This window comes from Callorhinus ursinus, unplaced genomic scaffold (genome assembly GCF_003265705.2).
Source record: "Callorhinus ursinus isolate GAN/ISIS: 27379988/994484 unplaced genomic scaffold, GSC_fseal_2.0 scaffold45, whole genome shotgun sequence".
Classification (NCBI taxonomy): Eukaryota; Metazoa; Chordata; class Mammalia; order Carnivora; family Otariidae; genus Callorhinus; species Callorhinus ursinus.
In genome coordinates, this window is record NW_027397107.1 from 6,461,484 (window position 1) to 6,474,493 (window position 13,010).

The following is a 13,010-nucleotide window of genomic DNA, read 5'->3' on the forward strand; positions in this document are numbered from 1 at the left end:
AGAACTATTTTGGGGCAAACCAAAAAGCATTTCTGGGGATGGATCCTGGAGAATGTCCCGTGCACAGGATCTTGACCCTGTCCCAGACACCCTCGGGAGGCAAAATTAGGACCGAGGGTGACATTACAGAAGGCTGCTTGGGGGTCAGACCAAGGATGAGTTTTAAAACAAGGAGGAACATCCAGTAGTAAAAACAGGGAGCTCCCTGCCCTTGGAATCCCAGAGAAAGAATACTCTAGAGAAATCATCCCGTGCCCACCCTCCACCACACCCCCAGCAGTGAAATATCAAAGCGGAGACTGGGAAGCCACCTGCTGAGGGGAGGCAGCAGAGGGGTTTCTTATCTTCCGGAGGGTTGGATAATGTGGGTCCCTCCACCCAGATGCATATTAATTGCGCATTTGGGGTAACCGTCAGCATTCACTGCGCATTTACATTTACTAAGTGTCAGGCACTGAGCTAAGCGCTTTCATCCTCACTAAAGCCCCGAGCCTGTCCTCCAATCATCCCAGCTTCTCAGAGGAGGACGCCGAGTCAGAGTGGTGAAGTTAATTCCACAGCTAGAAGGTGCTGGAGTTGGGATTTAAAAGTGGGCAGCCCGATTCCGAAGCAGGCTCCTATCACTCCGCCGTACTGCCTCGAAGGCGGCTCAGCCTGTCTTGCCCTTTTATTTATTTATTTGAGAGAGAGAGAGAGAGAGGGGAGGTCAGAGGGAGAAGCAGACTCCCCGCTGATCACGGAGCCCGACGCGGGACTCGATCCCGTGACTCCAGGATCGTGACTTGAGCCGAAGGCAGTGGCCTAACCAACTGAGCCACCCAGGTGCCCCCACAATCACATTTAAAATTTCCCTCCATCTCTTGCATGTCTTACCCTGCGATGTGCTTTCTCAGACCCCCCCCCCCCCCCCCCCCCCCACGAGAGGGGGGGCAAGGGGGGGGGAATGGGGCCGGCCCAGATCCCACCCCCGCTGCCCAGCTTCCACATGGCTGAGCAGGAACTCAGGAGCCGAAGCACACAAAAGAGGGCTTTGCGGTGGCTGCAGCCAGGCCCAGGCCAATCCCCCCACCCCCCTGGTGCTTCACTTGCCCCGATCTGGGCCTCCCTGTAAGCCTGATTTAACGGCGAAACCGTGGGCCTTGAGAAGTTCCTTGTGACACACTAATCCCAGCCTGCTGACTGGCCCGCGCCCCCAGCGGAGGCAACCTCCAGGCTCCCCAGGAGGACGGCGGACGCAGGCACCAGGAAGCCCTAAGGAGAGCTCGTAGGTAAGTCAGTAGCAGGGGTCTGGCCGGGCCAGGGAGCCCAGGACTGCAATGAGGAGTCGGCGGGTGGGGGTGGGGAGACCACATCCCAAGCTGCCTGTAAAACTGAAACCAACTGGCCATGCTCCAAGCACTACTAGATCAACCTGATGGCAGATTTAGCAAATAAAAATACAGGGCACCCAGTTAAATGTGAATTTCAGATGAACAACAAAGACTTTTCTAGTGTAAGTATGTCCCCAATATTGCATGGGACATACTTATGCTTCAAAACTCTTTGTTGTTCATCTGGAATGGACCCGGGATTGGGCATTCTGTATTTGATCTGGCAACCCTGGGTGGCAGGGAACAGCCTCACCACGGAATGGGGGTGAATGTGTTTTCGTTGCATATAGTTCATAAATCAGTATTTTAAAAACTCAAAATTAACTGGATTGGGCATATTTTTATTTATTTTTATTTTTTATTTTTTATATTTTTTTAAAGATTTTATTTATTTATTTGACAGAGCGAGAGAGCACAAGTGGAGGGAATGGAAGAGGGAGAGGGAGAGGGAGAAGCAGGCTCCGCGCCAAGCAGGGAGCCCGATGTGGGGCTCCATCCCAGGACCCTGGGATCACGACCTGAGCTGAAGGCAGACGCTTAACCATCTGAGCCACCCGGGTGCCCCTGGATTGGGCATATTTTTAAAAGAGCTTCTGTACTGACTTTCACCCTCTAATTTGAGGTTCTAGGATCTTGTCCTAATGATCTGCTTAACTGGCTGGGGGTGTCCAGCCCCTATCTCTACTGCCGAAGCTTAATTCTCTCAGCCTCTCCATTCCTGTTCCAGCAAAACCCAAGCGAGGGAGGCCACACCAGTACTTCAGTCTGTCTCTGTGTCCACACAGTTGGAAGTCTCCCTGCCAGAGAGAAGGCTTAGATTTGATTCCAGTTGGTGGGTTCCCTGCCCTGGCTGGGGCTGGGGAGTGGGAGAGGCAGGGAATTAGGAGATCCTCAGATATTCCCTGGGATCCGGGATCCTCCCAGTCTCTCTGGGCACACCAGGGCAGTGATCAGTCTGATGCTAAGAAAGGGAAGGGAAATCATGCTCTAGGGCAAAACACTGTGCTAGGTACCTTACAGAAATGATAGGCACTTCATTACAACTCTATTTGGTAGGTACAGTTATTATCCCTAATTTGAAGATGGGGAAACTGAGGCTCAGAACGGTTCAGTAACTTGCCTAACGTCATGTGGGTGGTAAATGACAACTCTTGGTTCCAACCCAGGTTTCTCTGACCCTAAAGGGTTTTCTGTAACACCCATTCTCCTAGGGGGCTTGCCTGGAGAGGCCTTGGCCTTGGCTGTCAAAGCAGTGGTTCAAGTCTCACCTTTGTCACTTTCCAATAATGAGCAGGTGACAGAACTGACAAGTGCGAACCTGGTCAGAGACAGGAGCAGGGTGGTGATGGCTCCTTTAAAGGCGATGGGGATGTTTAGGGGGGAGAGGAAAAAACCTGGCCACAGGAGAGCTGTCTCCAAAAATACTCACTGGGTTGAGCAGGTTGTCATGTGGGCAATGGATGAGATTTGCTCTGGTGGCCAAGCACTCCCTCTCTGCACATTATTTAACTGAACCTTTATTACCCTCCTTCCACCTCCCTTTTCCAGGGGACAACCAATACTCAGGTTAAATTACAGAGCTTGCAAGTGGAAGAGACAGATTTTGAACCCAGGCCCAACTTTTGCCCCAAGAGGCTGCGTCTTGGTGCTCATGGGAAGTCACAGCTTGGGCTCTGGGCCTGATCCCTGGCTGTTTCTGGTTGTGCGACAGTGGACAAGTCGCTTACTCTCCCCGGGGTCTGCTCCTTCCCATGTAAGATGGGGAAAATAATGCCGGCTCTGGCTCTGAGATACTGATCTGAAATTACTTAGTGCATCACAGAGCACAGAACACACACCCAGTATTCTGGTTACCTAACTAGTCATCACCCCTCCTGAGAATGAATGCACCGGAGAAGGGGCCATCCACTAGGCTGGGAAGTTTCCGAGATCCCCCTTTGGGCTGGAGAAGGAGGGCCACAGAGAGGAGGAGGGATTGCCTTATTCTGCAGTGATCATGTAACTTCCGAATGGAGGCCAAAACTAGGTTCTCCCTGGCTGCACCAGCTCATCTTAAGAACTAAGGTTTGAGGTATTTGTGTGTATTCCTTCTCAAAGGAGTGTTTCCCAAAGTGTAGCCCAAGGATCATTTTCTTCAGGGCCATGGTGGTGGGGGTGGGGGTGCTGCTTTAAAATGCAGATTCCTGGCCCCAGTTCAGACCTCCTGAGTCAGAATCACAGGGTGCAGGGCCCAGGCACCTGCATTTCGACTAGATTCCTCCGGTGATTCTTATGCACTCAAAAGTTTGAGATCTACTGTTCTGATTTTTTTTTCTTTTTTTTTTTTTTTAAAGATTTTATTTATTTATTTGAGAGAGAGAGAATGAGAGATAGAGAGCACGAGAGGGGGGAGGGTCAGAGGGAGAAGCAGACTCCCCCCTGAGCAGGGAGCCTGATGCGGGACTCGATCCCAGGACTCCAGGATCGAGACCTGAGCCGAAGGCAGTCGCCTAACCAGCTGAGCCACCCAGGCGCCCCGAGATCTGTTCTGAGACAATCAGAGAATGGTCTGTCCAGACTACTGCCCCCCTTGACTTCCTGCCCTAGGGAGGAGGCCGCCTGGAGAGGCCAGCACAGAAGTGAGGCCCTTATTTTTCTGAGGACTCTGAGTCTTCCAGAGAGGCAGCATGTCAGAGGGCGTGAGTACCCCTGTGCTCTGGTCTCCCCTCCATCTGCCTTCCCTCCTCCCTTTCTCCCTCCCCATTTCTCTATTGTTTGGTCTGCTCAGGTCCCTTATGGGCACTCACCCGTACAATCCCTCTGTGGTCCGTGACCCCACCCAAAGGGAGAAGGCTTAACAGTGACCTTTGACAAAAGTACTAGTTTAGGGTCTGAGCAGGCCCATTGCCCTGGCCTGCTCAAGCTGATGGGGGTGGGGGGGCTCTCCCTGCTTTTTCCCGACTTCTCTCTGCCTAGGTGGGCACGTTCCGAGTGGTCCCTGAAGAGGAACAGGAGCTCCGTGCCCAGCTGGAGCGGCTTACAACCAAGGACCATGGACCTGTCTTTGGCCCGTGCAGCCAGCTCCCCCGCCACACATTACAGAAGGTGAGGTGGTCCTGGGTGCAGGGAGGGGTGGGCTGGGGTGGGCGAACAAGGGGGAATGTTGACAGCATCCTCTCTCCTGTAGGACGGGTCCAGGCCCAGCTCTCCAGGCTATCCTGGAGCTAATGGACTGGACTGTTCTAGGGGCCATTCTGGAGGTCAGGGCCATGGCAGCAACACTGGGCTGACCAGCATCCAGGCCAGCCCAATACAAGACTATAGCACCAACAGATATCAATGCCAGGACCTAGGGCCCCTGGGTGACTAGAGTCAGATATGAGGAACCCTGGTTTGCAAGTGGCCCAGGGGCACAGGAATCCAACTGCTGCCCCCACTGGATAGGCAAGAAGCCTGAGTTCTAGAATCAGAACCTAACCTTCAACTTGCTGTGTGACCTTGAGCAAGTAGCTTTCCCTCTCTGGGTCTTGCCCTTTGTACCTCTGAAAGAAGGCTGTTGGACCAGCTCAGAGAGGATCAGACTGTGCTCTGCGGAAAGTGGCAGAGCTGTCCTGGCCTGAGCTGAGCCTGGGCTCCTAGCTTGCATCTCTGTTGCCAAGGGAAAGGCGCTCTGGGTTCCCCCAGACCTGAGTCCCCCTCCTTTGCCTTCACCCCCAACTCCTGCTGTCCAAGGAGAGAGCTGCCTGAGGCATGCACAAGAGTTCTGCAGACCCAGCCAAGGGGAGGAATAAGAGGCTCTGGGGCAGGGGGCAGGCTGTGGTCTGCGGGGTATCTTTGTTTTTGAAAAGATCAGAATCAAGCCTGGGAGGCTGCAGAGAGAAGGGACTGAAAGTCCAGCCTGAGTGTGAGCCCCAGCTCCGCCCCTTCCTGCCTGGGTCACCTTCACGTCTAGCAGCCTCAGTCCGCTCATCCTGAGAAATGGGATGTGGCTACTTACTTTATGGCGGTGGGTTTCGGCCTTTGGTATTTCAAGGCCTTAGCAGAGTGCTACGTAAGGGCTCCAGGAGGGGGAAGCTGCTGTCCTTAGAAACGGTGACCCCTTTGGCGGTCTCCTGCCAACAAACCCAGGATGCGCAGTTTGACCCAATGTTCTGCGGAAGTAACTGGCAGTCTCAGGGGCTGCCAGTGCAGATGCTGCTCTTGGGGGCAGAGGAGCCATGGCCCCAGCGGTAACCCCTCGGCCCCTCGGCCGGGCTGGCACTGGCAGGGGCCTCCTCGCCTGGGCGTCCTGCTCCGCACCCGCGTGCGCGCGCCTGTCTGGGCCTCGCTGCCTCCACCCCACCCCGTTCCAGGCCAAGGACGAGCTGAACGAGCGGGAGGAGACCCGGGAGGAGGTGGTGCGAGAGCTGCAGGAGCTGGTGCAGGCCGAGGCGGCCTCCGGGCACGAGCTGGCCCGGGCGGTGGCCGAGCGCGTGCGGGGAAGGGACAGCGCCTTCTTCTTGCGCTTCATCCGCGCGCGGAAGTTCCACGTGGGGCGCGCCTACGACCTGCTCAGAGGTGAGACCCGCGCCCCGAGGCACCGCCTCCCGAAGGCTGGGGCGCCCAGGTGGTGAGGGTGGCGTTGACTCTCACCCAGGCACGGAGGAGGCTGTCCCCTCCACTCCCCACTCGTTCCCTGCCCTGTGAGAGTCCTTATCCTTACCCGGAGCCTCCTTCTCCTTACCTGGAAAATGGGGTGTGAACTCAACAGCCTCCGCATTCCTAGAGGTCTGGCTCCCCTCCCCTTTCTCCCAGTCCTGGAGAGCGTTCCCGTCACCCCCACCGCAGCCTAGGCTTTGGCTGACCATGGCTGCAGGAAAGGGGGTGCGCGTGCCCGTCGCCCTGCAGGTACCTAAGCCTCATGCAGAGTGGGGCTGGAGATGGTGCCCGCCCTGGGAAGGAGCCCTAAAGACAGAACTGCCTAGGCCTGCTGGCTGGCTCAATACAGGTTTCCTAAGGAAATCCAATCCTTAGTTGGAGGGGGGCGGGGGGAGAAGGGGGTGTCCGAGCAGGCCCTCTGCAGGCTAACGATTCTCCTTTTTTACTTCTTCCTTCCTTCCTTCCTTCCTTCCTTCCTTCCTTCCTTCCTTCCTTCCCCAAAAGTGAATTCACAGCCACGCTGTGCCAACCACTCTTTTAGGCCAAAGGATGCAGCAGAGAACAAAGCAGACAGGAACTGCCTTCATGGACTTCGTATGCTAACTGCGGAATAATAAACCAGAGAAATAAAATAAAATTACCTAGACTGTTTGGTAGTAAGAAAGGATAATGAGGAAAAAATAAAGGAGGTGGATGCAAAGACCTGAGGGGTTGGAGTTTTAGGTAAAGTGGCCAGGAAGGCTCCAGGGCAAAGGGAACTTCTGAAGAAAAATGCAAAGGAAATGAGATACCTTGAGGGAAGAGCAATAGGGCAGTGGGAACTGCAGGGGGGTGGGGGTATACCTGGAGGGTGGTAGGAGGTGAGGAGGTCAGTGGCATTCCCTAGGCAAATGCTCCCCCAGAACCTCTCCTGGGCCTGGGCTCTCTAGGGTTCGGTGGTCGAGAGGCGGGGACTTGTTCAGGACAGGTAAGGGTGGGGTTTGTGGGTGGGAGAAGTGCTTCTGGAATCAGGAAGGGCCTTTGGGTTCTGTGTGGGGTTGAGGTTCGATCTTGGGGTCTTTTCTACTCAGCTAACCCTGTGCCCAACTGGGAAGCCTGTATCTCTGCCCGTGGGCAAGAGAATATAACAAGTAATAATCGTCCTCAGGTTCAGAATTACACCTCATGTTGGCACGGTTTACAAGTTCATACCTAGAATCGCATTTGATTACTGCAGCAGTTTGGTGAGATAGGCCAATAGTATCCTCCCGTGTTTTGGAGAGGAGACAAGGGGCTCAGAAAGGTTGCTTGTGCCCTGCTTGGTCACACACAGGATGCTTGTGGAAGAGCCAGGCAGGAGTCCGGGTCTCTGGAATCTTGCTGTGTGCCATTCCCTGAGGGGCTGGCTCCCTGAGGGGCTCCTCTACTCTCCCTCCGCCAGGCTACGTGAACTTCCGGCTGCAGTACCCCGAGCTCTTCGACAGCCTGTCCCTGGAGGCGGTCCGCTGCACCGTGGAGGCCGGCTACCCTGGTGTCCTTTCCACTCGGGACAAGTATGGCCGGGTGGTCATGCTCTTCAACATCGAGAACTGGGACTCTGAAGAAATCACCTTCGATGAGGTCAGTGGGGGCTGACCTTCCCGGGCAGGGGAGAATTTGCAGGCAGAGCCCTCTGGGCCCATACATGGCTCCTCCCTGGTACCCCTGCCCAGTGGCAGTGGCAGCCGTGGGTCAGCCCTGCCAAATGCTGAAAGCTGAGAGTGACACAGAGAACGGGGATTAATGGACTGTGGGTTGGGAGAGATTCTGGAAAGCCCAACTTTCAACCTATTAAGCAGCCTGAGTTCTCTGCGTGTATTTATTTACTTGACCATATGACTTGAAGGGTATTCGTTTTATTTCTTTTTTATCATGTGATTTTATTTTTTTCTTCATGATAAGGGTACTCTGTAATCCCCATCACCTATTTACCCCTCCCCCCACCCACCTCCCCTCTGGTGACCATCAGTTTGTTCTCTAGAGTTAAGAGTCTGTTTCTTGGTTTGCCTCTCTCTTTTTTCCTTTTTGTTCGTTTGTTTCTTAAATTCCACATATGAGTGAAATCATATGGTGTTTGTCTTTCTCTGATGGACTTATTTCACTTAGCATTATACTCTCTAGCTCCTTCCATGTCATTGGAAATGGCAAGATTTCATTCCTTTCTATGGCCGAGTAATTTGTCCATTGTACATGTGTACCACATCTTCATCCATTCGTCTCTCGATGGACACTTGGGCGGCTTCCATAATTTGGCTATCGTAGATAGTGCTGCAATAAACATAATGGTGCATGTATCCCTTTGAATTAGTGTTTTTGTATTTTTTGGTCTCTGCATTTATATATGTGTGTGTGATTTTGCTTGTCAGGCCCTTAAGAGAGCTACCCTAAGTGGGGGGAATTAGGGTTTGTCTCAGGAGAACTTTGGCATGTGCCTCCAAGTCTTAAAAAAAAAAAAAATGTACAGACCCACTTTCGAAGATGCTGTCTTGTTGTCTCAGCATGATTTATTGAGCAGTCCATCTTTTTTCCCCAGTGACTTGAGATGCCATCTTTATCACAGTCTCTATTTTCATATACATTTGGATGTATATGAAATGTACATTTGGATGATTTCTGGACTTGTATTCTGTGCCGTCAGTCTCTGTCTATTCACACTCCAATGCACACAGTTTTAATTACAGAGATCGTGTAGAACGTTTAATATGTTAAGGTTAGTTCTGTGCTATGACTCCTCTTTTTCAGGGATTTTCTAGCTATTCTTTTATGTCTACCTTTTCCTATAGACTTTAGAATTAACTTGTCTAGTTCCAGGAGGAATGTATTTTTATTGCGAACAAACTTGGGGGAAATTAGCATCTTTATGAATGCAACATCATGTCCTGCCATACCACCCACGAATGAGGGGTGCCTCACCGTCCCTTTTACATGCCTACTTTTGAACTTTATTTTTATTACTTTTTATGTTTTTAATTTATATTTATTTATTTATTCAATTATTTATTTTTAAGATTTTATTTATTTATTTGACAGAGAGAGACACAGCGAGAGAGGGAACACAAGCAGGGGGAGTGGGAGAGGGAGAAGCAGGCTTCCCGCGGAGCAGGGAGCCCAATGCGGGGCTCGATCCCAGGACCCCGGGACCATGACCCGAGCTGAAGGCAGACGCTTAACGACTGAGTCACTCAGGCGCCCCTCTACTTATGCATTTTTTTTTTTTTAAACTTGGTTGCATTGGCTAACACCTCCAACAGAGGGTTAAATGGGGTAGACCTAGCGAACATCCTTATCTTGTTCCTGATATTAGGAGCAGGCATGGTGTCTTAGACTAACTAAGATACTGGCTTTAGGACTGAGGGGCGTGTATGTGTTTGTGGGAGAGATTTAAAAATATTTTTTCTTGGGGTACTGGCTGTCTCAGTCAGAAGAGCATGCACCTCTTGATCGTGGGTTTGTGAATTCGAGCCCCACATTGGGTGTAGAGATTACTTAAAAATAAATCTTTAGGGGTGCCTGGGTGGCTCAGTCAGTTAAGCATCTGGCTCTTGGTTTTGGCTCAGGTCATGATCTCAGGGTCATGGGATCGAACCCCGTGTCGGGCTCTGTACTCAGTGCGGAGCCTGCTTCAGATTCTCTCTCCTTCCTGCTCATTCTTCTCTCTTTCTCAAATAAATAAAATCTTTAAAAAAATAAAATAAAATAAATTTTTTTTAAAAGTAGGCATGGAGTCCAATGGAGGGCTTGAACTCATAACCCTGAGATCAAGACCCGAGCTGAGATCAAGAGTCAGATGCCTAACTGACTGAGCCACCCCCCAAATAAAATCTTTTACAAAAAAGACTATTTAAAAATACTTTTTCTTATTACATAAGTGATATCTACTTATTAGAAAACGCAAAAAAATAATAAATTAAAAATCATCCACAATTCTGCCACCCAGAAATTTCTACCATTGACATCCTTCCAATCCACTTTCTTTTTTTTTTAAGATTTTATTTATTTATTTGAGAGATGGGGAGAGCACAGAGGGAGAGTAAGAGAGAGAAGCAGACTCCGCGCTGAGCAGGGAGCCTCTCATGGGACTTGATCCCAGGACCCCGAGATATGACCCAAGCTGAAGGCAGACCCTCAACTGACTGAGCCACCCAGGCACCCCCCAATCTACTTTTTCTAGAAACATGCACACACATGCACACTACACACAATTTTTTCTTATAAAAATGGGATCATACACTACAGTAATATATCATGAATGAATATTTTTTGTATCATTTCATTGTATATATATAATTTTAACTGCTCCAGAATACTCCATGGCATGAATGTACCATAATTTCACCAGTCCCTTCTTATTGGGCATTTAGATTGTTTCCAATGTTTCTACTATTAAAAGGGTACAAGGAAAAACACCCTAGCCTCTAACCATGGATATGACATTCAAGGTTATTTTCTTGGGACATATCCCCAGGAGGTGGAATGTCCCCATTTAAAGCCTGTGACAAATTTCCTCCGGTAAGGGATGTACCAGTTAGTTCTCCCCTCAGGACCTTAAGCCTTAATTATCTTTGCATGTTGGGTCTTACAGCCTGTCCACTCTGTGTCCAAGATCTTGCAGGCATATTGTTTCATCCTGGAGAAGCTACTAGAGAACGAGGAAACTCAGATTAATGGTTTCTGCATCATTGAGAACTTCAAGGGCTTTACCATGCAGCAGGCTGCCGGACTTCGGGCTTCTGATCTTAGGAAGATGGTGGACATGCTCCAGGTGAGGCCTCCGCCCTCTGTGCTGCAGGAGCCTCTCACAGGTCAGGAGGCTGGGAAGCTGGGCCCAGGTGCCCCACCTAATGGTGCTGCCCAGGACCCTAGAAGACCACCACCTAGCACCATAATGAGGAATGACAAGCACAAAGGCTTGCATGGTGATCAACAGTGTGCCAAGCATTCACATTCATTCCTTAACTCCTTGAGAGCAGACTCTTCCTCTGCTTCATTTTACAAACCTTGAAACCGAGGCTCAGAGACTTGAGTGACTTCTCAAGGTCATAAAACTCTAAAGTGGAAGAGGCCAGACTTGAACCTGCACCTTCTGACCTGGAATCCCCTTCTCTGTCCGCACATGTCACAGGGCTTCTCTTTGAAGGTGAATTTGTCCCAAGAAAGGGATGATCGTTAATGTCCCTGACAGCTCACTCCGGTACATACTGATGTGTCAGAAGTCCGTCTGAAATCTGCTTTATGTATATCTGGGAAAGGAGGGGTGGGAGATGGGGGTCGTAGGGGGCTGTGGGTAGTGTCCCTGGGGTCTCTAATAGTTTTCAGTCCACTCAGCAGGCAAGTGGGTTTGAAAAAGCTCGTCACCTAAAAACCAAGCAAGGCTACCATTTCATTTCCTCACTTCACCTAATGGCAAGGTGTTACACATCAGCAGGGACAGGGTTGGGCTGCATGGCCTCTGGGGCTTCCTCCCTGCAGTTTGGAGCCTTGGTGAAGCCAAGGCTCCCCAGTTGCTGGCCCAGGGATGGAACCTTTACTGGGCTATCCTTTGGGGCAATCATGTGATGAGGCAAGTGCGTCCTCAAGTCCTGGGGGAGGCAGTGGGGGAGGGAGTGGGAGCCTCCGAGGCCACTGGGGCCATGGGCTGGAGCACTCTCTGTCACTGCAGGATTCCTTCCCAGCCCGGTTCAAAGCCGTCCACTTCATCCACCAGCCGTGGTACTTCACTACCACCTACAACATGGTCAAGCCTTTTCTGAAGAACAAGCTGCTCCAACGGGTGAGTGCGTGGTCACACAGGGAGCGTGCTCACCACTTCTCTGGCCAGTGAGGGAATGGTGGCGGTAGCAGGAAAGAGTTCACGAGACAAGGGGGATGAGGGTGGGAGGGGGAGGGGACCCCACCTGAGCCCTCCTCAGACTCTGTGCCCTGGGCCTGAGCTGAGTGACAGCACGACACAGAGGACTGTGGAGACGGACACCCTCAGGCAGACGGGGCATGCTGTGCCTTTCTCCCCTCTGTCCCCCATCCTGAGGGCACACCCCCCCCACTCAGCTCTGTCTCCCCGGCTTCCCTGCAGGTCTATGTCCATGGAGATGACCTCTCTGGCTTCTTCCAGGAGATTGATGAGGACATCCTGCCCTCCGACTTTGGGGGCACACTGCCCAAGTATGACGGCAAGGTCGTTGCTGAGCATCTCTTTGGCCCCCGGGGCCAAGCTGAGAACACAGCCTTCTGAGGACGTCTCCTGCCATCCACCTGTAGTTAGCAACCCCCAACTCTCCTCAGCCGTCCTGGGCCCAGAAGCTTGGGAAAAGGGCTGCCTGAGGTGGCTGTGGTTCCCCTGAACCCCCTTAAGCTTGGATGAGTTCAGGTGTCACCCTCCTCCCAAGTGGGGGGGGGGCAATAAAGCAGGGGCAATTCTCTTGAACACGAAGAATTGGGGACAGTTATATTCCTACTGCCTCTGAAGCCGAGGACAGTGACTTGTGTGGGGTTGAGTTTCAAAGACTCTAAGCTTCTCGATGATTTCCTTTCTAGCAGTTCTACCTCTTAGGGTCTGTGAAAACAGGCAAGGAGGCTGATTTAAAGGTCTCTCCGCTGCCAAAGTAAAATACAATAAAAGGATAAAAGAAGAGGGATATAAAACGACCTGGCAAACACGGCAATTTTGGCGGCCTGTAGGCAAGAGAGGGCTTTTTTACATGGAATTCTGGGATGGAAGCGGTCTCGAAGTGGCTCCATCTTGTGGTGGTTTGGTCCCCTCAGTCGGGCGGGGTGGGATGTGTGCAGTGGTCAGGAGCTGGGACCCCCTTCCAGGGTGGCGGTTGTGTCCCGTCGTCTGAGGGGTCTCTCCACCCAAGGCTCTCTCCTCCAGACCCCTTGCCTTGACTGGTAGTGTTGGGTTTTTTTGTTTTTTGTTTTTTGTTTTAAGATTTTATTATTTGTTTGTCAGAGAAGAGAGAGCACGAGCAGGCGGGGCGGCAGAGGGAGAAGCAGGCTCCCCACCGAGCA

The 13,010-nt window shown here is 51.7% G+C and overlaps 1 protein-coding gene across 1 annotated transcript; it reads left to right on the plus strand.

Annotated features, from left to right (window-relative positions):
- Positions 1–1,118: 1,118 nt before the first annotated feature.
- On the plus strand, positions 1,119–12,535 carry RLBP1 (retinaldehyde binding protein 1). Its single transcript, XM_025893260.2, has 8 exons — positions 1,119–1,268; positions 3,957–4,048; positions 4,326–4,454; positions 5,702–5,906; positions 7,408–7,586; positions 10,609–10,767; positions 11,665–11,775; positions 12,076–12,535. Exons 2-8 carry the CDS (start codon positions 4,037–4,039, stop codon positions 12,232–12,234), a joined length of 954 nt encoding a protein of 317 aa, XP_025749045.1. The 5' UTR covers positions 1,119–1,268; positions 3,957–4,036; the 3' UTR covers positions 12,235–12,535.
- The last annotated feature ends 475 nt before the right edge of the window (positions 12,536–13,010 follow it).

Bases quoted from the DNA above. Each gene is read 5' to 3' on its own strand.
- RLBP1 (XM_025893260.2), top strand. The intron at 4,455-5,701 runs GTGAGGTGGTCC...ACCCCGTTCCAG, and splicing joins CCCGCCACACATTACAGAAG to GCCAAGGACGAGCTGAACGA. The intron at 7,587-10,608 runs GTCAGTGGGGGC...TCTGTGTCCAAG, and splicing joins AAGAAATCACCTTCGATGAG to ATCTTGCAGGCATATTGTTT.